Here is a 27920-nt window from a genome sequence, read left to right on the forward strand (position 1 = left end):
GAAAAACTACACTTTCCACAAGTCGACCTCAGAGTGAGTTCTAAAGTTCAAACCCAAACAAACCGTTACATGTATGCCATTTTGCTTCCAGTAAACAGGGCAACGGATCTGACCTCTTAGAAAACACGATAGTCAAACTGAAGCTAAACTGAGGTAAAAGTATGTGCGGTGACTGGTGGATTTCGATCCCCGGCCTTTGTTAGTTTCTTTGCGTTTACGGTCTGTCTATTCTAGCCGTTATTTTGATGAAAGGCAATGAAAAACGCAATCGTAAACAGGCAGGGAAAGGGAAGCAAATACGATTGAACGCAACAGACAACAATAAAGAACAGGTCGATTTTGTTCATAAACCAAATCAACATTAATTATTGAATCAAGGTCCAATTTGACTGTTGGATTATTCATTTTATGAACGGATTATTAAATCAAACAACGAAATCATTTTTCCATTAATTTCATTTCGGTAAGATAAAATCATTATAATCAGTATTAGCTTTGTCAACAAAACGCCGCAGGTGACATTAACAGGAAAAAGACATGTTAACAAAATCTTTGTGCTTTGACATGCAGAGCTTTGGCGGAAGTCAAGGCATAAACATTTACCACGATAAATCAGTCTTCTTCGAAGAGGTTTCGAACACATCGTCTAGCTAAGTCGGAGAACTGAGCAGGTAGAGATCTAGCTAATTTAAGGGAAGATTTTACTCTGCGATCATGCCCTGACCCTTTACTTACAGACGCCTTATCAGTTACCTCGTAGTTCGATCAGGAATAATTGGGAAATTGTGATTGTTAATTTAATTTTATTATTATTATTATTATTATTATTGGCAGATTCCTTAAGTTTTCACGCGTTTTCTTTACCCTCAGACAATCGATATTCGAGGGTAAAGGTAAATAGATTTTGCCATCATGAGTTTGTTAGAAAGAAATGGCGAATTCACAATTTGATTGTATTGAAGTTTAATGTTTGGATTTGCAACTTACTTATAACTACTTCAATTTGTTTAATTACAGTATGTGTTCCTTGAGATTCCTTGTCGTTCTCTGTACCCTCATACAGTTGGAAACAAAGAGTGTTCATGGATGGTGGTTTCCCCCAGACTGCTACAGCCTTCGTTATTGGAACGCACCAAGTGGGATGTATTACATACAGCCGCTCGGGCCATACACACGACCCATTCGCGTGTACTGCGAGATGGCAATCCATGGCGGTGGCTTCACCTTTCTTCCCCGCAGCCTCACAAGAACACCATTTCGAGCGAACAGTATTGTCAGAGCTTTATTCCGAGACAAGTACAATGTCCTGCTTAAGTTAAAGAAGAACAGTGGTGGCGAGTCATACACTCTGATCCAACCCCATCCGCATTTCGCCAACACAGAGTTTGGGTTGTTAGTCAACAGATTCCAGGGTTACACCAGACCGATGAACGCCTTCATGAACGATTACATCTTCCTCGGTATTATTCCAGCATCAGCTGCACGCCACCGTAGTATCCAGGGTTTCAAATCCAACGGGCACATAATCCAGTTCAAAAATGGCGATGCCAATCCCAACAGCCTTTTTGCATTCATGCCAAACCACAATCGGCAAACTCCCAGTAACTATGGTGCTAGCTGGCATATCTATGAAACAAGCCGCGTGGCGGTAGACTGGCGCTCCAAAGCAATTTCCATTCCTGGTCGCACCATGCCGAACGAGTTCTTCTTCTTGACAGAGCTGCATTTTGGAGGCGGTGGAACCTACACCTCTAGTAACCGTTGGCGCAAGTTTGGCTTTCATGCCACCGCCATTGGAATTCGCTAAGAGTTCGCTTTTCCCTTCTCACCTTTAGACTGCTAATTCCACGTAGCCACAAACTTCTGTTCTTGTGTTGACTTTTAGCGTTTCAGTTTTCGCAACGATCTCAATAAAACGACCTTAAATTTCAAGTGCGCAGTACATTTCGGAAAGTTGGTCGGTTTCGGATTAGATGCAAATGTAAGTTAAATTAACGTCAGACAAAAACAGGCTATTTAGTGTTTGTTGTAACTTAAAGAAACAGGTGGGAACAAAGAAAAATAAAAGTTGTTAAAATAGTGTTTGAGCCTCTTACCTCATGAAGACCCATTGCAAGAAAAATATCCGTTGATTAGCGACACACAACGGACGTCATTATCACTAGCACACAACAAATATTTGTGGGAGCATGTAGCAGTTTTGCGATTGTTTAGTCCGAATGCGCTTGCATAGGTCAGATTTCACCCAACGACTGCCAATTGATTCGGTAAAATATTTGTTCAAAGAAGCAAACATAGCCTAGATTTTATCAAATAAATTAACTATTATTTTCTGAACTGAATTTTTCACATTTCACTCCCCAGGTTTAGCTATTATTGGTAGAAAAGGGAAATCGAAAATCGGGATTCTCCGAAAATATGATGGAGAGAGGCATCAGAAAATTCTTACCTTCTAAAAAGGGTTAAATTACATCATAAATTTTCGGGAAAATAATATGGATGCCCTATTAAAGTTAGTCGCGAAACTACAACTGAAACTCGCATTAAAGAAAGCACACAACTATCTTTATTAAGTATCCGTGATGTATGTCTACACGAAATACATCTTGCTTTCTAGAGTTTCCCCGGGCCTCAGTATCAAAACGAGGTTAAGTGCTCAGCCTTTGATATGGAAATGGTTGTCATTCTCATGCAAATAAAAGTTATTTCGACAAGAAAGGTTGTCCCGACAGCACTTGGCTTCATTTGGAAAGTGAGGGTTTTTGTAACTCGGAAGTGGCCTATTCATGTAATACACGAGAGTACCCTAGGATGACGGCGAACAGTTGCATATTTTATAGCGCTGCGGCTTAGGTTGCATTTCTAGATTTCTACCCGGCAGATGATTACGACTCCTATTTCCCCTTTATTTGACACGAAGAATGTTTATTCTTTGAAGACACTTCTAACCATTAATAGTGACTAAGAACTTTAGAGATTGATTAAAATTAAACTTTGGACAATATTTATTTAAGCATCGACTTGTTCACTTTCAAATGACTTGCCACTTTTATTTTATTTCTTTTTCGACGCTTTTATAAATTTTTTCTTTATAGTATCCTATCAATTATCTCACATCAATTTATATCTAAGAAATTACGTTTCTTTATTAATTTTTTATAATAAGTGCCTTCCTTAAATTTAATTTACCCTGATTGCATCAGTTCAGAACCACGTGCCATGTTGAACAAAACAAAGAAAACAAGTTTCCCGTGATGTCATCCATGTGTCTGTACTCTGATTGGTCATGGACAACGACCAATCACAGCGCGCGAAGCATTCACATCATTGTATAAAATACTATTTTCTCAAATTTGGATAAATTTTGTACACACAACGGAATAAAGATGATTAACAAAATTGACTTGCATTACCCCCATAGCCTCGTGTTGCATGAACGCTGGCAAAGGTAAATAAACTACGGTTATAAAAAGTGATTCAATCTGATTTAACTTAAAGTGGTAGTATCTATTACCCCGATAATAACGAACTAACTGAGGTAGTTTTGCGGCTAATGAGAAAATGGCCTAAATAAGACGAGGAAGATTCAGTTCATTCAATTTTACCCGATTCAACCGGCTAAAGCAGTCGCATTTAAGTTTTTCCTTTTTGATTCGATATTTTAATATTTTCTGTTTTCTCAACGGAAGGTTAGCAAATTTGCCTAACCTCACTGAATCGCCTTGTGCTTTAAACACTGTTGAGGGTAAATAAAGGTATTATTTAATTTAATTTAATTTAATCTGATTGTAAGTAAATATACTAAAAACATAGAAACAAATTAATAGTTGGGTAAAAAATGACATATACATCATCAGTCACTTTAACAGCAGCTTTTATATGTAAACAACAGCCGGTATTTTCTGATGAATTTGGATTTCCTTTTACTCCTTGACTGATGCCTGTAATAAAAAAGGTCACGTTAATGATCAAAAAAGTTCAGAAAAACTTAAAAAAGAACACAGACTTGGCTATATTGGTTAATTCTTGATCTAGTTATTCCAACAAAAACGTTTACCTTGAAAAGGATGAACGTCAATTCCTTGTTTTAAATGAAATGTTTTAACAGCTGACACGGAACACATTATTAAGTGCCTCAAACTACTGCTGAGACTCTAGTATTTAAAATCATTTTTTTTTACCTACAGCTTGAGTTCAAATCACGTTTCAGCGTCTAAGCAACAAAAAGGTAGGTGATTCAGCGGCACCCAACGACTGTTTTCTGTGAAACATCTGTTTGCGGGAGAAGAACATATTGCCTAGAATTTTCTACAGCTTGAGAAAGGCTAAAAAATTTGTACATGACAGTTCTATTCATGTACAATTTATGAAGCTTATCTAATAAATTCCCTACGATTTTCTAAAGTTTTTAAACTTTATTTTTCACTCCCCAAGCTAAGCTATTTTTGATAAGATTTTTGAATTCGAAAATGCCATGGAAAGAGGGATCATAAAAATTCAATATATCTATCATAAAACTTTAAATTGCATCTAAAACGTTTGGGAAAGGGACAAGTTGCCCTAGGATGACCTAAAAGATGCAAATTTAAGAGCATTGCTTAGAATGCTTCTGAAAAGTACTCTGGATACCCTCTGCATAGCCTAAAACTGTCAGTTTTCAATGCATTTCATGGTTGGAAACCGCCGTTGGGTGCCCCTCACTGGTGATCAGATATGTTTTATACTGGAAGATAAGCTCTATTTGCAATAGAAACACACTACAGTTGAACCCCTCCTCTCCAAAACGGCCAAAATGGCACCTCAGGGACAGAAGAGTGTATCCGTTGAAGAGAGGTTTAAACAGGAGTCAATTTATCGACTATTCGCCCAAAAAGGTGGCCGTTGAAGAGAGGTTGCCCATTCTGGAGTCAGGTGGCCGTCGGTGGAGATTCGACTGTATAACCGCGTCGAAAAATTCATCCCGGTTTTAATCCTACAAGGTCCCACAAGCTAAGGGGCATTTTGACTCATTTTAGCGCTTTATAGTGTCCAAAGTTTGGAATAGGTCTTTTCGAAATTCAAAAGGACCGGGCGGAACAAGTCTTCAACTGCCGCGTGACTTACAGCAAGTATGCACTCCTTCGGAATATCGCTTTTCTTTCCTTTTTTGGTAGTTCGTGACTTAGAAAATGTGTTAGGTGACTTTTAAATCGCATTGGTTGTTCACCATTTACATGGGCACTGATCGGTCAGTTCACGGACCGGTAAATTTCGTCCTGGAATCACAGTTATCAAAGATGGATTTCAAGAAATGGAACACGCCGAATTTCCGATTGGAAAATGTGTTAAGTGACTTCTAACCAGGATCGTACTGGTTTTTAAACATTTACATGGGCAAACCGGTCTAGTCATAACCTGCGATGAGGCGTTTTTTGCACCGCCTGATGGCAGAGGTTAGTGGGTTCACGGACTGGTAAATTTCGTCCCGGAATCATGTTTACCCTTTTTACAAATCAGTTTTATTTGCCGAAAAATAGCGGAAAGGTAAACTCTGTCTGGTATCAATCGGATGGCTTTCAAGAAATGGAACACGAATTTCCGATTGGAACATTCCGTTCGGAAAAACTGGACTTCATATAGAGATATTCCGTTGTTCAGGGAAATTTTCCCTTGAAACGACCCAAAAAGTCGTGTACCATTTATTTTTCTACTGGATTTTCCAGAATTTTTTAGGAATGGTAAACGATCATTATCTTAAATGAATTTCACCCATTGGAACTGCCGAACCCTGAAAACTTTTTTTTAATTGCAGATGATGTCACGTTTGAGTTTCCTGTTCCTATTCCTGTGTTTTGTAATACAGCAGGAGGCCGTTGGTGTTAATGGGTGCTGCGGCTGCGATGAGGTAATTTAAAGGTTTCAAAACACTCTTGGCAAATATCAGTAATCAAAATGCATACTTCCTTTTGCAAATCAATCCGTTAGAGCGACGTATGACCGTGAAAAATGGTTTGGGGAAGGGTCCGTTATTAGTTTTATCAGCCAAAGCATCGAAAACATGGACTCTTCGGTTGTATTCCATTATGCCAAAATTTCCGGAAATTTGGGTCCAAACGTGAATGGAAAGGTTTGGCCCAGGTGGAAATTTTCAGGTCAAAGTGGTCCTCTTTGACCGGTCGGTCCAGTCAAACCGAAAACTGCCGTCCCATTTTCAGAAACTTTCATTTCCAGTGCCGCTCCAGCTCGTCACTACACCCAGTAGTCAAAATGGCGGATGATTCAGACATAAGTGTTTACTAGTGAATATGTTTAAGCTTAAGAAGCAAGACGTAAACTTTCTTCTTATCAACAGTTGCACACAAGGCTCAGGTACAGCAGTGCATCTTAATTTGTTTTTTCTTCTAGGTTTCATCAGTTTTTAAAGACAAATAGGGTAAAAACCCGCATAAACAGAACACGTGTTTTGGGGGTTCAGGCTGATTTTGTTTTTATATATCGGATGATTTCAGCAAAATCAGCCTGAAAATGTTCTTAAGGTGACTCGACCCAGTTTTTTTTAGGGGGTACCATCCTACTTTGAAGCTCTCTGGTATCCCCACCCTTACTTTTATCGTAAGTCTAACACATAGAATGGATAACATATAGATCAATCTACAATATAATATAAAATTTTTGGCGATCGGAGTAAATGTCACGTGGTTATAATGCCACGCCCCTTTGAGGTCTGAGTCGAAAATCTGCTGTCGCCGGCATTTTTTCGTAAAAATCTCTCGGCTACACATAGTGCGCATTAGTGCCTTGCGCTGAGCAGAGTTTCACCAAAATCGCAAAGACCCAATTCGAGAAATTCAGCGGTTTCCAAATTTAGGTCATAATTTATGCGAAAATGATAAGCAAACTTTACACGGATTATATCTAATAAACTATGAGATTCATCTCTTTATTTTGGGCATCCTTATAACAGATGGGTCCTTGCAAGTCAGCAAAACGCTTTAGGGCCTTGTAAATGCGCGCGATTTCGAGCAAAGCAAACATATAGAAATTATAGTTTTCGCTATTTGTTGACGTTTGTCAGCGTTTAAGAGTCAATCTCACGAAAAAAGCATTTTCTTAAAAATTCGTAGTTTTTTTTCCTTCAAATTTTTTCAGCGCCGCAATTGATTAACTAACAACCCGGACTCTGAATTTCATGGTCATTGAAAAACTGTGACATTACCTTCTATAAGCCCAAACTTGAGTAAACATTGAAGATTTTTAGCGTTTTGGCTGAGTTTGTGCTTTGGGAGTTGTCTATTGTTTCTAATCTGTCATTATACAGCATTCTTGTTCAGCACGCGTGCAATGACCACGCTTGGCTGACTTCCGAATGCTCACCGAGATATGATAATTTAGTATAAGAAAATAGAAGGGATTCCCTTCACGAGTTGGTTTAATTATTGGCTTGCATTAAACCTATGAAAAAATGATATTTTTTTAATAGTAAGAAGATTTAGTGTGTAGCACTTCTTGATTTTTTTGCAAAGACACAAGAAGCACGAGAATTGATTAAAAATTGTGAGTTAAACCTCTATGTATCACGCGATGGCCTGTCTCACTGTACCAAAATTATCATATTCGGAAGATGAATCTCATAGTTTATCAGATATAATCCGTGTAAAGTTTGCTTATCATTTTCGAATAAATTATGACCTAAATTTGGAAACCGCTGAATTTCTCGAATTGGGTCTTTGCGATTTTGATGAAACTCTGTTCAGCGCAAGGCACTAATGCGCACTATGTGTAGCCGAGAGATTTTCACGAAAAAATGCCGGCAACAGCAGATTTTCGACTCAGACCTCAAAGGGGCGTGGCATTATAACTACGTGACATTTACTCCCATCGCCAAAAATTTTATGTTATATTGTAGATTGATCTATATGTTATCCATTCTATGTATTAGACTTACGATAAAAGTAAAGGTAAGGATACCAGAGAGCTTCAAAGTAGGATGGTACCCCCCCAAAAAAACTGGGTCGAGTCACCTTAAGGTGTTCTTAAAATTGTGTCTAAATTAAATACTGCATAGACTACCAACAGATGAAATCAATGTGCAAGCGCAACATTTTAATTCTAGTTAATGGATGGAACTAACCTTAACTGCATTAATCAAGGCAATAATATTACATTGGGGGAGGGGTAGCAGTTCTGGTGATAAACAACTCGAAACTCAAAAAAGTCAAGCAAATTCAAAACGCACTAGCTTCCCCCCCCCCCCCCCCCCACCCCCTCCCCGCCTCTTTCCATGTAACTATTGACTGTACCCTAATAGGTTATTCCAATCTAACTGGCAGTCAAATTTTTTTTAAAAATAAGTTTTCAGTCTGAACGAGTTCTTATGCATATGGTAGTTTTTTCACCAGAGCGTTTGCTTAACTAACCAGTAGCCGCGGTGTTTGTACCCGTTCGATAAACCAATCAAATTGTTGCTTCTGTTTCATTCGCGCGTTTTCATTTCAAGGTCAAAATCGCGCTATCATTCGTCCCACTTTCTTTCCCGTTTCCATGTAAGGTAATTCAAGTCTTGGATTCTGAATTCCACGCTGTGAATTCCAGATTCAAGGTACTGGATTCCGGATTCTTCATCTTTAGTGGAACTTGGATTCCGGATTCCAGTCGTTAGCGAGATTCCGGATTCCTTAAGCTAAGTGCAGGATTCGAAGCCCAGGATTTCAAGTTCCACAAGCAAAAATTTCCCGTATTCCGGAATCTGGATAAACGTGCCTTACGTCTGGCAATTTTGAACCCATATTAACAATTCGACTTGAAGACAAGTAAACATTACTGACCGTCAGTTGTCTTTTGTCAGTTTCCCAAAGACTGCTTCAGTCTTCCACCTAACTCACCAAGTGGTGTGTATAAGATACAGCCCCTGGTCGACGAAGAGCCTTTTGATGTTTACTGCGAGATGGCAATTCATGGTGGAGGCTTCACCTTTCTTCCTCGTGGCTTCACTAGATTACCATATGCAGGAAATATCGTCAAAGTTTTATTTCGAAACAAAAAGAACGTCCTACTTAAATTGCAGAAAAAGGTTGATCGTAGCGAGGCATACACTCTGATCCAGCCTCATCCGTCGTTCGCGAACACAGAGTTTGGTGTGCTAATCAACAGCTTCCAGGGTTACACCACGCCACTGAACGCCTTCATGAAAGAGTACATCTTCCTCGGTATTATTCCTGCATCAGCTGCACGCCACCGAAGTGTTCAAGGCTTCAGATCCAATGGGCACACAGTCCAGTTTACAAATTGCGATGCCAATCCCAACAGCTATTTTGCATTCATGCCCAACCACAATCTGCAAACTCCCAGTAACTATGGTGCTAGCTGGCATATCTTTGAAACAAGCCGCGTGGCGGTAGACTGGCGCTCCAAAGCAATTCCCATCACCCATCCTGATCGCACCATGCCGAACGAATTCTTCTTCTTGACAGAGCTGCATTTTGGTGGTTGTGGAACCTACACCTCTAGCAACCGATGGAGCAAGTTTGGCTTTCATGCCACCGCTATTGGAATTCGCTAAGTCCCTGTTTTCTCTTTTTTCCCGTCTTTAGATTAGTTGCCTGGTCAGTACTGTAACAAACGTCTCTTACTGTTCTAAATCAATCTATATACGATAAGCTTTTATTGAAAAGCCTAGATAATACCTTTCTTATTGTAGTAAAGCCGGATAAACAACTTCAAGGAACTTTGAGTTTTTAGAATAAACTGCTGATTTTTAAAAATTTACAGTCAATTCTACCTTTCTAAGGTTGAGCCGATCATACCTAGTAGTTCTAGTATTAATTGTAACCGTATTAAAAAGGCGGGAAAAGAAAAAAATAAAATGTCATTAACGATCATGGAGATAAGCCTTAGTTGTCCTTTTTGTTTTATTGTGCTTTGCCCCTATTCGTATAATTTGAAGTTAAAACGAGGAAACAATGAAGTTTATCAAAAAAGATTTGCTTATTGGTAAAAATGAAGAAAACCATGGTCTGAGTTAAATCTATGGGTACAGCCCAGTAAGAACAGCCAACCTCGAGACTGTTCATACTTGGTTGCAGGAACTGATGTTGCTTTCCTCCGTTTTCATAAATTCCAAGGGATTTCAATAAAAACTGAAGTAGCAAGCTGGCCTGTTCCAGGCTTCAAGATGTGCAGAGATCGCCAAAAATGAGGCAGAAAATTGCGAGGGTTGGGGAGAGAGAAGGACGCTCCCTTTCCCAGATCAATCGCGTCTATCGAAAGGTTTCATCAGAAAAAATGTGCACGCGACAATCCCAAAAGGTAATATGGGATATGATCAATACACTGTTCCTGACACTGTAGCTGTCGAACCTTCTTCCGATGCTTCCTTTAGCACTCGCAAACATTTCGTCCATGCTCTAGCCTCCCACGCAGGCGTTTTTAGGAGAGCTTGTATTTCGTCCCTCCTAACAAACGCCTGCTCAACCGCGAACAACATTCCTTTACCATTATTTTATTCGCGTGGTAAGTGACCAATCAACGGTTTTGAAATTAAGTGTTGACAGGCTAAACACGACTCAACCTCGTTAGTGTAAAAACGTGACCCCAGCATGAAGGCGGTATGACGCGGCACTGGTAGAATTCTCGGCCTGCACGGTCACGCAATGAAAAATAAAAATGCAAACCATTCAATACAGAAGGACTAGAATCTGGGAAATGAAAAAAGATAAATATACAAAAACCCCTGCCAAGAATCAGGTCTTTGAAATATTTCAAATGCGAGATATTGGGAAAAACGGTTTACCTAAATTTATAAAGCTTTGTATGGAAACGCCATGTTGGTGTCCCTTTCAGGAACACCAATATGGCCGCCGGATACCAACAGAAACATCTGTTTTCGAGTTTTCCTACTAATGCTCGAATTCTTCGCTTGAGGAACTCATAAAGATTACAGTAATATTTATTCGGAGACAAGGAATGTTTAGATTGCAAAATCTCTCAAAATCGGTAATGTTTTAAACCCACATAATAGCTTTCCCGGCCGCCAGCTAAATGCAGCGTCACGCAAAAGCCTGGAAATTCAAGCGTCCCCTCTTGCAAAACGAAGAACCCTTTTGAACTAAAAATTTGTTTATGTAAAGGTGTTTAGGTACTGTAATACCTCGTGAAAGTAGAAACTCAGAAGAATCGATAGTTTCTTAGTTTTATTTTTGGTGACGTCACGTGCAACCCAAGAATAATCATGGATTTGACTTCCAGTTTGAAATAAGTTTTGAAAAGAGAGAGGTAACATTTCATGGTGGCGCATGCACATGAAGGATCCGATCTGAAATGAAGGCAAACAAGGGAGAAAAATGGGACAGAAGGAAATGCCCAGTCTATTGTGCTTTAGTATATACACACTCAGTGATCTTGGTGATTTAAGCAATCTGATTGGTTCGCTATCTCGGACTATGCAACAATATTCACCTCCTAGCGAGTGGATAACGTGGGAACTCGGTGTTTTTCCCATTTTTTTAGAGAACGATCGTTTAAAAGTCGACAAAATCCTAGGGCTGACTTTTATTAAGGCAAGAAAAGACTTGGAAGGATTCAATACGGCGTTTTTCAATTTACTGTAGCTGAGTTTTGTGCTCGATGGATTGTTTACAACTCCCGTGTATTCGCGTAGAAGAAGCCGTTTCGTGAACTCAGCGTTTTCTAACAAGGAAATTTTGGCTCAAAAATCGAAGTAGATTTATGACAAACAAATTTAAAAGGAAATGTTTGCTGAACTTCTACGTTTCAAGTAAACAGGAAAAAGAATAATATAGGAAGACGACGTCTTACCTCAAGCATCCGAGCCTAGGCTTTGGTAGATTGTGCTCGAAAAAAAAGCATATTATGCTTTTAGCAGTGCTCGTATTTTTTTAGAAATTATGCCAAAATTATGCTACTTTCTGAAAATTATGCTCTCTGTGAACGAAATTATGCTACTTAGATTTTACACTGATTTTAAGTAAAATAAAGATCATCAGTAGTTTAGCTCTATCAATTTTGATTTTAATGAACATTCATATAGTACACCTTCCAGACCTTCCAGTCTTACAGTCTTTAGCGTGGAAAATACGCATGTGCGCACATGATCACGCTTTTTTGTCACTTTTAACTTGTCTTTGCCTGCGGCATGTTTTTTGGAAGCCAAGTGGTTTTTGAGAATGCTCTTTTTAGAGCTCAATATCTCCTTACACCCATTGCAAAACAGTTTTCAACCTCTAAGACACAAATTTTCCCCTGGGAATTCTTCGATTCGATCACGAGGACTCATGTTCTTTGGATCTGAGTTACCTGTTTCCTTGTACTTTCCGGTATTACTTTTAGGAACACGTTCTCTAGAGATTAAAGCTCTCGGTACGGCACTGGAAGTGGTGGAAGTGGATGTACTCGAGGTCGACGCCATCTGAGGGGCCGAGCCGCCTAGCCATAAGCGTGGTGGCCTGAGTCTCAGTCTTATGCTCAGGGTCACCTTTGCCGCCGGCCGGACCATACTTGACCATGGGCCTTAGCACAGACCTCAATATTTTCCAAAAACAATAGAGAAATAAAATACAAACTGAATTATTCTAGAGCTATGATGGGTTTTTTTGTTTTGCAATGGGAGTGAAATTTGCTAACCCTTCCCTTGACCTTGGCCTAAGATATCATGACCCTCCCCCTCTTGTATAAATGATTAAATCTATTTCTTGCAATACACCAGGGTGAGTCAGTATTATGAAAGCTCAAAATATATTTCTAATCTGCTCTTTGTAATGCTACTTACATACATTTTAGATGACAGCATTAAGAGTCCGACTCTGATTCTGACAGCTGATCACTCGACTCTCCTATTTCTCCCTGTTTTTTTTTTTTTTACAAGATAAAGAACTTCTTTTTTCTTCTATGGGTGAACCTCTACATGATCACAGACACATATTTGCATGGTCCTCCCCCTTTGAACGGCCATTTTTTCATAACCCCTCCCTTTTCTGCAGTCTCAAAAAGTTGTGACCCTCCCTCTGTTTCCACCCCCCCTCCCCCTGCTAATTTCTGACAAGTCCCTAATTTAGTGTCATGTCAAGAGGGAATCAAACAGTCGCCATCACGATATCTGCATTGTTTGCTCAGAGGCAGTCGCGCGTGAACTTGATGACATTTCATGACGTTTCAAACAATCGATAATAATTTGTCGACGTTAATAGGCCATTTCCGAGTTCCCTCGGGCCTCTGTATCAAAACGAGGTTAAGTGCTTAGCCTTTGATATGGAAATGATTTTTAATTTCATTCTCATGAAAAAACTCATTTTCACAAGAAAGCTTGTGCACTTGGCCTCATAGTGAAAGTGAGGGGTTTTGAAACTCGGAAGTGGCCTATTACAGACTCAAAAATAACTTTACTGAAATTCACACATCTCGGCCAACGCTCTAAGATCCACTCTCTGTCCCATTATTCTCTCCTGAGGCAACCTCGTCCCCAGGGCGCTTTTCCATGGCTTTGGAAAAGCGCCCTGGGAATGAAGTTGCTCCTGAGGTAAACTATAAATTATGTCAAAAATGCCAAGGTTTTGAAAAAGAGGTTTGCTAGGAGCCCTGCATAGATTGTTCGAACAGTTCTTTTCTGTAACAAGTAGATTCTGTTAAGGTTCGTAGAATATGTAGAACTCCATACTACGTTGCAATATGTAAGATTTGTATAGACTAAAGACAAATTCCGCTAGAGAGTTGATTTTCTAGGGGAAAAAGTTCGAGTTATCGAGAGTTCGGAGCACTGACCAGAAAAAAAGAAAAAACCGGTTTTTAATGTACAGTGAACATTTTAATCACATTAGTTGTAGAAATGTCAAGTGAAAATGGCATGATATCTCTAGATTATGAATCAAAACGTACCGTAACAAAACAAAACCTTTAGTAGAGTTTGCATTTTACTGTTTCGAGAAATAGTTTGCCAAAAGGGTCTGACCCTTCTAAGCAGATGTATTATTTTGGAAAGCTGTTTCACATATGGATTTGTAAGAGTCAACAACTCAACGTCACCCTTCACAGTTATCAATGTCTTTAGCATGGTTCGAGTTATCGAGGGTAAAATTGTTTAGAAATGAACTGAAGGGAAACAAACTTTACTTCAAAGGGGCTAATTCATTAAAGGCTAACTATTTCGGCTAACAAAATTAGCCTTCCTCAGGGCCAGGCCCCGGTTGTTCAAACGTTGGATAGCGCTATCCACCGGATAAATCACTATCCGCCGGATAGCGTAATTGATTTCCGTAATACTTATCCGCTGGATAGTGATTTATCCTGTAGATAGAGCTATCCAACGTTTGAACAACCGGGGCCAGAACTATACCTAGAGAGAAAATCGGTATAGTTCTGGCCCTGAGGAAGGCTAATTTTGTAAGCCGATATTGGCCTATAATAAATCAGCCCTTGCCGTAGTGCCAGCCCTGCATTCAGTTTTGTTTAATTTCACACTTTAAGTGATGTCTGGCTTCAGTATCTCCTTGATGGGAGATCCGGCAAGAGGAATCAAATATTTACGCGTTGCTTGACTCGCGTGGACCTCCGCATTCAAACAGTTTTTCCTATTTACTTCAAGTTAACGAGCGGTTCGGGTTACCGTGGGCAAAATTACAGAAAAAGTATGAAGGAAATCCAGGGAAATCGATTTTGGTTCGACTTAGCGCGAGGTTCGAGTTAAGGGGTCGAGTTGCAGGCTGGGAGAAACGAAACAGAAACGAAAATAAGGAGAAAGAAGGGAAAGAATGGGTGGATATATCCCATCATGCCTTGGCATGTCTTAGCACTTCACTTCATTATACATGTCGTTGTAAACATGAGTCGAAATCACTCGGATACAACTGGACTGTTTGAGTGTTTTTCTGAACGAAGCGACGCTGTGACTTATATGCTATGTTGACTATTGTTGTAGATCTTCCAGGATAGTAACAATAGCTGTTTTACTGAAGGTAAGGAAAGTTTCAGCTCAGTCGATACTCGCATATATTGAGCTTAGTAGTCAAGTGAGCTTGAGGTCATGTTTATATATAATGCAAAGTCTTTGTGTAGCTATTCCGTAATTTAAGTTCCCTTTTTGTTGGAGGACAAATCTCTTGAAGTCCTTGTTGATTATGAAATAACGAAATGTCGTATTTTCAGTTCGTCGTACAACGGTTTTCTACCAAGACAGCTTCCACGTCATTTAACGTCAACTGTCTGTCCCTTGACAGATCATTCGACAAATGGTGTTGCTATAACAGTTTTCTGCGAAATTCCCCACATTTCCGTAGCTTATTTTGTGTGTGTTGTGTGTTCTTTTTTATATTTTAACAGAGGTTATGCATCTGTCTAAACCGTTTTTTTCTGATCCGCTATATATCTTAAACATTTGCCAATCTACTTCCGGTTTCACTTTCAGTGGTCTCTTCCCCGATCCCCGTCAGCGCTATATTTCGCACGTTTCATCCCAGTGACCTACTTGTGAAGCGTTTTATTCTTTTGTTGTTTTACTGACCCAACTAGTCGGTTTTTTACATTAAACTGGGAGTAAATGTGTTTCATTGTGAATGTGAGCAGAAAATGTTACTGGTATCGAGATTAATGTTTTCGAAATACGGAAATACTCTGGGGCGAACTGTTTCTCGAAAGTCCCAGTAACTTTTCAGGCCTGAAATCAAATATTCAAGTCAAACTATATAGATTAAAAGCGTGGGTCCTAGTGAACAAACCAGTCCATTTTGTTTTGTTAACTGATAGTTTGAATTGGAACATTGATCTCTAATATACACAACAGCAGTTTTTCAGACCTTTGAATTGATTATTCATCCCCTGGGCCAAGTTTTTCAAAACACTATTTGGGCAAATCTAGGATGAGGTCATTACCATGGCAACTAATGTGATGTATGTAACATGTCCATCTTGATTTCAGGTTCATTTTGATTTAACCTACTTCAATTTTCAATTATTTCCATTGTCTCCTGCCCCTAAGAAACAAAGGAAATTATTGAGAATCAACCAAGAATACAACAAAATATACCTGTCTGAAATCAAAATAATGTGACCTGTAACATTAGTATACTATGTTTCTACCAGACCTTAGTCGAATAAAAGAGTCATTTTTGTGACTTAACCCATTCACCATTCACCCCCTGGGAATTTTGCTGAAAAACATGTTTTGAAGCTATTCCAGTGGTTTTCTACTCACTGTCTGGCTATAAAGAGGTAAAACTTACCACAAAGCCATTTACAGGTTGTACACTTTGCAGCCTTCTTATCCAGATGCAAAGTATTCGCTTAAGTTCGGACGTGTGCAGGAAGCAAAATTTCAAGATAGTTTTTGGGTTTAAATGTGATGCAGCAGTCTTGAATTTTTCTTTTCACTTTCTCTCCTGGCCTCTTTTTCACTTTTTTGTCTCATTTTTATTTATTCTGCTGGGCATTTAGTGAGCCTCATTTTGGTGGGAAAAGTTTTTAGGAGTAGAAGAAAGGAAAGGTAATGGAACTAGATTTTATTGGAAATTTTAGGTCAATGTTACATGGTTATTTGCCTTTTTCTCCGTCCTCCTTAACTGAATTGTGCTCATTCTGTACAAGTTAGGGGACAAAGTTGTCCTTGACCGTCAAAACTGATGACATCACAAATGGTAGAAGAGATGTAGCTCCACATGGGCAGTTACAGGTGTTTCAGAGGGGAGTGGGTTAAGGCACTGATGTCAAATATTCATTGAAAATCAAAAGTTGATGTGCTTCAACCAATGAAAGAAAATCTTGACCAAGTTGATCAATGTGCTCTAGTGACCAAGTTCATGCACACTCTTCAGTATGCCAAGAAGATATATTTGCTTTATTGTCCATTAGAGTAGAGTAGAGTTGTTTATTCAGAACCCCTTGCAGCTAAGAGCTGGATAACAGGATCGTGCGCAAATTACATAATTAACATTTATCTTGTGACAAAAAATCTAAATATTTCACAGATACAAATTCTGACAATCTTTTTGTCTTGCACATTTTGTTATTATAGTTCCGACAGCTTCGTAACGAGTATGAGTGAATGTTAGTTCCCCTTCCACTCATGGCAAGGCCAAACACAGGGTTGAATGGTTTTAAACAAGGCAGCAGCAGCCTTACGGTCTTCTTAAGACGGCAGGCCACTTAGTATTAGGCTTTTGTACATTAAGCTTTTGCTTCCCTACTAAAATGCTCCATCTTAATGCTCCATTTTTCCCACTAAAATGCTCGGTCTCCCCAAAAAAGTCACTAAAATGCTTGGATAATGCTCATTATACAAACGTTTTTTTTTAATTAATTTCTTACAAAAATGTGCAAGTGTTGCAAGTAACAACGACAATGTGTACAAGTTCATAAATACAGCCAAAAAAACCAGCTGTATTAGGTTATTTGTGAATTTTGAATTTTAGTCTTCATTTTGTTTTAAAAAGCAGGAGCTCATGGGGCATGGGCTCCTGAAAAAAGTTAATTTCTATTTTATTTTCTTGGAAAAATTAATTTTCCGGGGAAAATGCCACTAAAATGCTCAAATAATGCTCAATGCTTTTGCCTCACTAAAATGCTTGAAAAAATGCTAGCATAATATACAAAAGCCTACTTAGCATCAATGCCTCGTCATAATGTAAATTCGGAAGAATTATCCTAAGGGCGCGCTTTTGAAATCCCTCTAACGCATCAGAAATGCGGACGATTTTAGTGTTGCTGCTATTGCCGCGCCTGCGCAATGGGCTCACTGAGGTGGAAGGGATAGAAATTAGATACAACAAGAAAGCTGGGGGCCTGGTTCAAGCCCCAGGAGGAACACGTTTTTCCAGTTTGCTTTTTCCTTCACCTGTCTCATTTTTCTCTCTTTTTAATTTCTAGTACCTGTTTTATTGTTCAAAATTTTTGAAGCCTAAAAAAAACCTCTCCATTGGTTGAAAAACAAATTGAGTAAGGTATAAGCAGTGTTCTCCTTATCAGGCAGTAACTGGTAAAATTTACTGCCTGAAGTAACACTTCTTACTGCCTGCAACCGCTTGAAGGTTTACAGAAATTAAATAAATTGTTTTAAAAAATACGTAAGTTGTGATCCGATCCAACTCTTACAAGGATATGAATTGAATATATGGGAAAGTACTAAAGTATACACAGCCTTTTTTTTTATGGGCCGGGCATTTTGGAAAGAAAACATCGAAGATAGAGTAAAATTATGCGCATCCAACGTTTTAAATTTTTGTCTAAAGATAACAAGGGCCAATTTCCATAAAATAGGTCTTAAAATGAGGGAATGACGTTTCAGAGAACGGAGCTCCTAAATTTCCAGTTGAGGGCGGGACATGTCCCTCACTCCACTAACCCCTCCCTCACTAGGAAAGTGCACCTCTGGCGCATATTTTTTGCCCTACTGGTCGTGAATGGTCCCTTACCTGCTGAGCTAAAATTTAGGGAGAACACTGGTATAAGTAGAGTACTGCTCAACAATATTTCAGCTGTTTTCCTTAATTTTTACAGGGCTGTCATTTACTCCCATTTTTTTTAGGGAAAAGCTCTGGGGATTGAGTTTGGTCATTACAATTTGAAGGTGTTGGGTATATATGTGCCTAGGTGGAGCATTGGGCAGCAAGGAAGTTCAGCTTTAAGTTCTATTTTCCTTTTTCGTTCCTTTAAGTGTAGCTGGGCCAGCCTTGTTGAGTTATGGTGGCTGCAAATTGACCTCATTTTTTGCTTTGTCATGTTTGTACAGGTAATCACATGATTTCGAGTGCAATGTGGAATAAATAAGGAAGATTAAATTTTTTCAAAGACTAACAAAGTTGCACGAGCCCGTAGGGCGAGTACAATTTGTGGTCTTTGAAAAAATTTATGAGTGCTTATTTATTCCAAATTGCACGAGAAAAATCATGTGATTACTTATTAATAATATTCATGAAAAAATTGCGAGACAGCTTTAAAGTCACTTTGGTAGGGAGTCAACATGCGTAAACTACGTGCAAAAATAAATTATTCAAATTTTTCAAATATCATCACACGTGCAGTCAAAACAACATTTTGCTCGATGTTTTTAAAGTTTGCAAGCTGCAAAAATGGGCTGAACAGTTCATGGAATTGTTCAATGTGTTTCTGGGTTATTACCTCGAGTTTTCCGCTCCTCCAGATAATTTCTTCTTCCTCCTCTGATACTTGCCGAGCTTTGTTTGGGCGCTTACCACGGCCAGCCAAGTGAAGCTGTTTCACTTTGTCCTCCAACACCTCTTTGGACAAACTAAATTCTCGGTCACGTACAATAGACAGGGTGTAGCTTTTGTTCCTTAAGTGCCTATCAAGGGGTGCCATCATTACTTTAAGGCTTTCTGGTTCATAATCTTCAGCTTTTTTATTGTTTGTCTTCGGCGTAGAAATGCTCGAGCAAAGTGTTAAGCTCAGCCCGCTCATAATTTTCTATTTCATCAGTAATTTCCTTCTCTATGCACCAATTCTTTGAAACAAAGAGCCAAAAACAAGTGCTTTTCGCAGTGTTTTCGTTTTTAGAGCAGTTTTTCAGCTCCTCTACAGTTGTTTTGGTCGCAAAAGCAAATGTGCTGCAAATGCCAACCATTAATCTTTTTGCTCAAGACTGGTCCGGAGCGGATCCCAATTTTGCACCATTTAGATGGCGCATTTGATTGGCTCTCAGTGAGTTCCTTTGTTTATCCCTTTAAGTCCCAATAGTGACCAAGATCAATTTTCTCCTATCAATATCCATGCATTGTCAATGGATAAGTTATGAGAATTAATAAAATGACCACCTAAGTAAAAGTGCCTTCATCTTTTAACAAATTCTCTCAACTCATTCTTTAAGGAAATGTATAGAGATCAGTGTGGAGAATTTGTATGTAGATACTGGGGCTTAAAGGGTTATTAGCCAATCAGAATGTCGCGTTTGTTACTCTTTTCTGCACAAAATTACCTTTTTTCTGCACCGTGTTACCTAAAAGCTGCATTTCTCTTAGCCAATCACAATCGAGAAATTTTTTCATGTATGTTATTAGATCATTAATGTGTACTGTTGGTCAATAAAGCATACTGCTTGGTCAAGAATGCATACTGTATTTACATGAAATAAGGGATGCTTTTAACTACTAGACCTTAAAGGCTGACTGAATATTTGAATTATCTCTTTCAGACTGTCAAACTGGCAAGTTATCATGAATGACGCCAAGAGTATTCTTATCACGTTATACCAGGAATATCACTTAAATGATGAAGCTGGTAGGACAAAGAAGTTTCAAGAGACCCAGCTTTCGGAACAAGGAAGAGAATACTTGTGCTCTCAATCTGTGAATCCAACGGACAGATTTCTCATCCTCCCGATAGACTTGTATAAAAGCATTATGCAAAATACTGCTAAATGTAAGAACTTTGAAGATCAAGAAGGTGGTACTGCCTTTAGTAGTTTGATGGCTGGATTTCACAGCTTAGAGAAGTATGCAATAAACTTGTGGAAGTTTCCTTGGCGAAGAGAGTATCACACTATTAAGGTAGGTTTTTGTAATCCTGAGAATTAATTAAACTGCATTGATAGAATAAATGTTATTTGGTTGCAAAAGGTATATTAAATACATTTTGGATGATAAGCTCCATGCCCACTACCTGAGAAAATAATAAACACTTAATGACTAGTAGTGAGGGAAACAGTTATTTGGAAACACTGAGATTTGAGGAAAACAATATTAACTGTTTCCCGAGGGACCAGTCTTTAAGTAATTTGTTTATTTAATTATACTGTTGCTCGAAATTTTGAAGCTGGAAATTGACAGAGTGTGGGCTGTTGGAAAAAGATTTCCAGCTACAGTTGTATATAACTGATGTGTAAGTGTATAACCCTTCAAGTCCCAAGAGTAACCAACTTTAATTTCTTCAGTGCATATCAATACATCATCAAGAAAAAAGATTATGGGAATAAATAAAACAAATCTACCAAAGGGCAATTGCTTAAATCCTGCATCAAATTCTCTCAACATTCTTTTACAGGGATCATATTAGTATTTTTTCAAAGTTGTCAGCTGGGCAAGTATGTCTAGAAATATACTTGCCAATTAATGATTATGGACTCATTTAAGGAGGTTATTGTTTTAAATGTGAGGTATGTTTGGGTCGAGACTTCACAGTGAGAATCCCACTTGTTAGTAACTGTCTTCAGGGAATTTGAGGAATTTTTAAGGCTGTTGATCGGCTTGAAGTATAATACTCTACAAATACGAGTTTAAAAGCTTCTTGACAAACTTTGCTGAGCAAATTGCCTTCAGCTTTTGTGGTTGGCGGAAAGCTAAACCGCAGTGGAGGTCTTTAATGTCAAATAAAAAAATCTCAAAATTAGTCGTCTGTTGGACGAGTATTTTCGTCTGGACAATGTTGTGGTCGTCTCGGACGTCCTGACGACCGCAAATATGGATCCCTGCTTTAGAGAAGGTATTGAGATCAGTCAGAAGAATTTGTATGTGTGGCTTAAAGGGATTTAAACTTTCAGTAATTTATCAGCTTGATAAATCAGTATGATTGGCTTTCCAATATGTAAAAGAATTGCACCTTTCTGTGCCTAGTGGGTTGTTATATATTGGGACCGTAACCTTTCGACCGTTAAGTATACATCAAAACATTTTCTGTCTCTCTTTCCGTTGTTAGCTTTACACCGCTTTCTTTAAGAAAAATGTTCTGGAAAAACTGCAGGACATGGACGCTATCCTTTCCATCTTAAAATCTCTTGGCTACGAAAAGACGCTGGATGAAGACCAAGTTCAAGTGAAAGAATCAGTCGATGCAGTTCGTGCTCTGTGGGTTTCTTTGGACCTCTTTCTTGTTCAACTTGATTTACAGATTATCAAGGAAATCATGGACAATTTCACTGATAGCAAATTGTCGCTAAGGCACTTTATCAAGGCGCGGGCAAGAACATGCAATGTAAAGGACGCTTGCCAGGTTCTTTCCGGTGCCGCAACCAAGCGAGCAAAAACTGAAAAGGTACAAGACAGCGAAACTTCTTCTCAGAGGCAGCTGACGCCAACGAAGATTGGAGACATGAACACCACTGAAGATGTCATACAAGTACCAGCTTATGCTGTTTCAGGTGCCGATTCAGAATCTAAGAATTCTGATCTGTCAGCTGCTACCGAGACCACAGCAATGGATACCGACGAGACTACTGAAGGAATCACATCAGTGTCGTCCTCTGATGCATATACACGTTCCAGGGTCGATCCCCTTCACGGGTATGTACCCTCCAGTAAGCACCCTGCACCATTTATGGGTGTGAATATTAATGATCGAGATTTGTACGGTGCACATGCTGAAGAAAACCAACTTGAGAGAAAACAAGAACGTTTCGTTACACCTCATGGTACATCAGTCCGAACTCGGCATCTGTCTAAAATTGATACTAAACGTATGGTGGATACATCGGAGTTAACCTCTCAGTCACTTCCCTACCTGGGTACCACAACTTCGCCATTACTTTCGACCAGGATCTCAACTGATACTCATATAGCTTATACCGACACAAGCACAAGGACTGGAAGACAAGTTCAAGGGTCTAAGTACGTTGGCCTGCCAGACATACGTGGCTCAGCCAGTCACCAGGTTGCATCTAACGCATCGTTTCAGTCTTATCGACCAAAAGAGAATGCATCTCAGCATAAGAACTCGACTGCCGTGGAAGATCGAAGACAACTATCCGCTACTGAGCCGATGGAAGTGGAAACGCAGGAGTCAAGAGCAAATCGCGTAGAGAATTTTGGTTCTTATTCGAGCAAAATGGCTGAAGGAGGATACGCCAGACCTGAAGCTCAGCCTGGTGTTTCTGAATACAGCCATCGATCTTCTCGTTTAAACGAATTTACTGGAGGAGCATACGCGTTATTCAAAGCTCACCCTGGTTTTTCTGATTTAGACAGGAATCGGCTTCAACACTTGAATCTCGAAAATGGCACTTCTAAAAGAGCAGCCGTACAAAGCAGCAGCGCAAAGGAGGCTACTTCTAAAGCTCCGTCTGGTGTTTCTGACAGCAGCCGTGCACACAGTCTTTCTTCTCGGTCAAACGAATTCACTGAAGGAGCATATGCCGGAGCTGAAGGTCAGCCTGCTGTTTCTGAATACGGCCGTCGGTCTTCTCGGTCAAACGAATTTACTGGAGGAGCATATGCCGGAGCTGAAGGTCAGCCTGGTGTCTCTGAATACAGCCATCGGTCTTCTCGGTCAAACGAATTCACTGGAGGAGCATATGCCGGAGCTGAAGCTCAGCCTGGTGTTTCTGAATACAGCCATCGGTCTTCTCGATCAAAAGAATTTACTGGAGGAGCATATGCCGGAGCTGAAGGTCAGCCTGGTGTTTCTGAATACAGCCATCGGTCTTCTCGGTCAAAAGAATTTACTGGAGGAGCATATGCCGGAGCTGAAGGTCAGCCTGGTGTCTCTGAATACAGCCATCGGTCCTCTCGGTCAAAAGAATTTACTGGAGGAGCATATGCCGGAGCTGAAGCTCAGCCAGGTGTTTCTGAATACAGCCATCGGTCTTCTCGGTCAAAAGAATTTACTGGAGGAGCATATGCCGGAGCTGAAGCTCAGCCTGGTGTTTCTGAATACAGCCATCGGTCTTCTCGGTCAAAAGAATTTACTGGAGGAGCATATGCCGGAGCTGAAGGTCAGCCTGCTGTTTCTGAATACAGCCATCGGTCTTCTCGGTCAAACGAATTCACTGGAGGAGCATATGCCGGAGCTGAAGCTCAGCCAGGTGTTTCTGAATACAGCCATCGGTCTTCTCGATCAAAAGAATTTACTGGAGGAGCATATGCCGGAGCTGAACGTCAGCCTGGTGTCTCTGAATACAGCCATCGGTCTTCTCGGTCAAAAGAATTTACTGGAGGAGCATATGCCGGAGCTGAAGGTCAGCCTGCTGTTTCTGAATACAGCCATCGGTCTTCTCGGTCAAACGAATTCACTGGAGGAGCATATGCCGGAGCTGAAGCTCAGCCTGGTGTTTCTGAATACAGCCATCGGTCTGCTCGGTCAAAAGAATTTACTGGAGGAGCATATACCGGAGCTGAAGGTCAGCCTGGTGTCTCTGAATACAGCCATCGGTCTTGTCGGTCAAAAGAATTTACTGGAGGAGCATATACCGGAGCTGAAGGTCAGCCTGCTGTTTCTGAATACAGCCATCGGTCTTCTCGGTCAAAAGAATTTACTGGAGGAGCATATTCCGGAGCTGAAGCTCAGCCTGGTGTTTCTGAATACAGCCATCGATCTTCTCGTTTAAACGAATTTACTGGAGGGGCATATGCGTTATCCAAAGCTCACCCTGGTTTTTCTGATTTAGACAGGAATCAGATTCATCACTTGACACTCGAAAATGGCACTTCTAAAAGAGCAGCCGTACAAAGCAGCAGCGCAAAGGAGGCTACTTCCCATGGAACTGGGACCACAAGAGTAGAATATGTACCAGATGATGTAGTTGTGTCCCAATCAAATTGTTCGCCTCTGCCAAATGTTGGCGCTGGGTATGGTTATTCACTGTACAAGAAGGAAGGAAATGGCTCATCCGATCACGTCAGACATAACACACGTAGTGCTGCCCGATTCCTTCAGGATCAGGGAAAGTCAGATGAAAAATTTCAGGAGTCCAGATTGAAAAGGGATTATTATTCTGAAAGATCAGGAAAGGATCCTGTTCCAGAGGCTGAAGCTACGTCTTTAAGGAAGGATGAAGAGTTAAAAGGGGCGACAAGCAAGGTTGATCCTAAGCATGCAGCTTCAGTATGTGGCCATTGCTTGAAACAAGGAGAGCTCATGTGTAGAAACTGTCTTTTGATTGTTTGTAAAGAATGCGACAGGGAAATCTACAGCACTGAACTTTGTGGAGTAACCAAAGACAGACATGTCTTTTCGGAATTAAAATCTGCAAATTCACTTGATACTTCCTGCTCCAGCCCTGTTTACGAAGGAAAGGAATGGTCATGTTCCCGATGTACCTTCCTTAATCAACTGGAGCATAAAATATGTGTCATATGTGGTGCAACTCGTGGTGTCGGCGATGTGGAGCAATTGAAACCTGGCAGCATAGTGTGTACATTTTGCACTTTTCATAACGAACAGGATGCAACCGTGTGTAAAGCTTGTAGCAAGACTTTAGACAAATCAGAATCATTTGTGTAGGCCAGCAAAGTGGTCGAAGAAATCATTGAATGTACGTTTTTTTTTTGTGAGAGCTTTCTCAAAAAGTACTCTACTGGTAAACAATGCATTGAGCTGATGGTGTGGTGTGATCGGGTCTACGCAAGTGAATACAAGTTATTTGTGACTTTTTTCATGACTGTTCCAAATTGGGGAGTACCGTTAAACTTAACATGGTTTACTAGTGAAGAATAGCCTTGAACTCATGTAACAACTTCTTGCCTTTAACTCGATTCCTCGTTAGACTTTCCGCGCTGATAGCACTAGTTACGTTCCGAAATGTGTTCGATACAGGAGATACTTTACGGCTGCCAAGAACTCAAATAGGTTGTCTTTTGTAAAATAAATTTTTTGGAGGTGTCAACCAAGTTAAACGACCCCTCTAATAACTACGGTTAAACATAAAAGCTTTACTTGCGCTTTGCACTATTTCCAAAATTAGCCTGAGTATGTCCTTCCCCCTCCCCCATCTAAAATCTCCTCTTCCTTAGCCTCTTAGGAAGGCCTGATACTTAGGCTATCGAAAGGCTGATTTAGACGGCCCGATTTTTACTTACGAAAATCGTGCGCGACTACCATACGTCATGGCTTTACGTCTGATCGTGTCGTGTAAATTAGACCCACGACATCCGTACGACACGTGTGGATGTCGTAAGTGAAAATTGTGTGCGTGTGAATGGTCGAAAGTTATGACGTATGCTAGTCGCGCTCGACAGTCGTAAGCAAAAATAGTACGGTGAGGGGTTAAGAATAGGTTTTGTGACATTAGATCCCCCGCGTGACTCAGACAAACTTTGCATTCTACTCAAAGGCTTGAGTGTGTAATCATCCAAAACCGAGGTTACTAAAGAGAAACTCAAGTTTGTATGTGCTTGTCGTAAGCGTGTGGCAGAATTTTTAAGCTGTAAAGCACACCAACATGAGTACAAACCGGAAATTGTACAAGTCTGTTATGTTTGGTTGTGCGGCCAGGTAAGATAAATAAGACTGATTTGCTTTTGCACTCGAAAAAAAAAAATGAGCATCCTCTGCCTCTAATTTTCACCAAATGCGCCTTTTTATGAACAACTTTGATGCCTTGCTCTCCATACATTTCTTAGTAAAATGCCGTAAATATAATTTTACCCACAGTAATTACACCGCATTAGGAGTAAAATCACTCATCTGTACGCTTTTTTCCATATTGAACATTTTTTTGGCACACATAAATTATTTTCAGGATTTATGTTATCGAAAAGACGACGTAAACTTGCTGGCGAATACGACTTTCCCGTACAAAACTCTTACACCGATACGGATCCGGCCCAATGTCTGAGTCACAGCAGGGACCAGAAATTTAGGTCAGACTATTAACAGTCTCTTGCGTTTCTTAAAAGTTAATGGGTGGTGCCCGTAGCATATGCCCCGCATTTCTTCTGTTGGGTGTTTCGCTCGACAGGCTAAGAAAAGGGAGGGGCTGCTCTTAGTCAATGACATAAAAATTCATTGCACCTAATGTAGCGGATTAAGGTGCAATTATTAAACTTTGAAAAACTTTAGAAAATACGGCGACTGTGTGTATAAGAAAATATCTGTAAATTTGTGGATTTATGTTAGCCTAATCGTGTAAAACGAAAATTTTTTGTATTACTTTGTTTCTATATCAGGAATAGATACGGTTATTTTGTTGGTGGTGGTGTAATAATATATTGTACTATTGAATTTTAGTATATACTAAAACAGTGGATAGCGTTTTTCGCGCGCTCTGATTGGCTACTCAATCAGTGAATATCCTGCACTATTCACTGATTCACCTCCAGTTCCTCCTAGCGAGCGACGCCAAACTCGCGTAAGTTGCGAGCAAAATGCCTTCCTGGTTTGCTGCCGTAAGCAAACAAAGAAATTTCACAACTAATCAAGCAAGCTGTTTCCGAAATACACGAAGAAGGTGACGAAGTTCGGATTGGAAGTTTTAATAGGTAAAACTTTGACTTTTTGACACGAATTTATCGATAAAACGGGTGAAAAAGTTTTTTGTTTACAAATGCAAATTAAGTTTAAGTCTTGCGTTAATTTATTTAGTTGAGTTGTTCATAAATAAGCTTAAAACTAAATTTAATAATCTTTTTTTATAGAATGATTTTAAATACAAAAAGAATTCACAACTCCTTTTGAAGAAATTTTCCCGCAAGAGCTAAACAAATGCCTTCAAAAGTTTTAATTGTCGGCAAGAAAAAGCGACGGCCGCGGCCGCCCGGTCATTACGCGCCAAAATTGTAATCGTTGGCAACAGTATTTGAGTTAAAAATCGTCATTTTTGTGCTCAATTATCTCACTGTTTTAGTATATACTAAAACAATTATTCACCTCAGTGTCGGTGGCTAGTCGTGGATATTTACCTCACTGCTTCGCAGTTCGGTAAATATCCAGGACTAGCCACCTCCACTTCGGTGAATAATTGTTATCTATTTGATATTATTATTTAGGGAGGGGGCTGACTAGTGATATGAAGCGGGGAGACTAAGGAGATTCTTCTACCACCAGGGGGTGGAGGCGGGGCAGAGGAATTTGAAGTGAGATGCCAAAAGTTAGACTACGAGTAGTCCCCCTTTTTTCCTCAGGGATAGTAGAGCGAGCGAAACGCAAACGCGCGTGAAAATCACCCCACGCGAGAAAAGGCGACTCTCCCCGCCGCGTGTCGCCTTTTCTCGCGTGGGCTGATTTTCACGCGCGCTCGCGTTTTGCTCGCTCTACTATCCCTGAGGAAAAATGGGGGACTA

General features: G+C 39.9%; 4 protein-coding genes across 4 annotated transcripts in view; all 4 read left to right on the forward strand.

Moving 5' to 3' along the window:
- The first annotated feature begins 335 nt into the window (after positions 1-335).
- The window catches only part of LOC140928512 (leukocyte receptor cluster member 1-like), a 137705-nt gene continuing 110120 nt past the window's right edge, over positions 336-27920 (forward strand). Inside the window, exon 1 of the mRNA XM_073378270.1 lies at positions 336-346. The gene's annotated coding sequence lies outside the window, so the exon portion shown is untranslated. The remainder of the gene's footprint in view (positions 347-27920) is intronic.
- On the forward strand, positions 1184-1873 carry LOC140926945 (uncharacterized). The gene has a single exon (XM_073376619.1). It carries the CDS (start codon positions 1199-1201, stop codon positions 1805-1807), a length of 609 nt encoding a protein of 202 aa, XP_073232720.1. The 5' UTR covers positions 1184-1198; the 3' UTR covers positions 1808-1873.
- LOC140926946 (uncharacterized) lies at positions 4207-9575 on the forward strand. Its single transcript, XM_073376620.1, has 3 exons — positions 4207-4228; positions 5792-5884; positions 8825-9575. The coding sequence occupies exons 2-3, from the start codon at positions 5792-5794 to the stop codon at positions 9536-9538; spliced, it is 807 nt and encodes a 268-aa protein (XP_073232721.1). The 5' UTR covers positions 4207-4228; the 3' UTR covers positions 9539-9575.
- LOC140928501 (uncharacterized) lies at positions 20130-26827 on the forward strand. The gene is made up of 2 exons (XM_073378256.1): positions 20130-20480; positions 21625-26827. Exons 1-2 carry the CDS (start codon positions 20148-20150, stop codon positions 25141-25143), a joined length of 3852 nt encoding a protein of 1283 aa, XP_073234357.1. The 5' UTR covers positions 20130-20147; the 3' UTR covers positions 25144-26827.

This window comes from Porites lutea, chromosome 2 (assembly GCF_958299795.1).
Source record: "Porites lutea chromosome 2, jaPorLute2.1, whole genome shotgun sequence".
In the NCBI taxonomy this organism is placed as follows: Eukaryota; Metazoa; Cnidaria; class Anthozoa; order Scleractinia; family Poritidae; genus Porites; species Porites lutea.

Bases quoted from the DNA above. Each gene is read 5' to 3' on its own strand.
- LOC140926945 (XM_073376619.1), top strand. From the start codon at position 1,199: ATGGCAATCCATGGCGGTGGCTTCACCTTTCTTCCCCGCAGCCTCACA.
- LOC140926946 (XM_073376620.1), top strand. From the start codon at position 5,792: ATGATGTCACGTTTGAGTTTCCTGTTCCTATTCCTGTGTTTTGTAATA. The intron at 5,885-8,824 runs GTAATTTAAAGG...GTCTTTTGTCAG, and splicing joins GGTGCTGCGGCTGCGATGAG to TTTCCCAAAGACTGCTTCAG.
- LOC140928501 (XM_073378256.1), top strand. From the start codon at position 20,148: ATGAATGACGCCAAGAGTATTCTTATCACGTTATACCAGGAATATCAC. The intron at 20,481-21,624 runs GTAGGTTTTTGT...TTCCGTTGTTAG, and splicing joins GAGAGTATCACACTATTAAG to CTTTACACCGCTTTCTTTAA.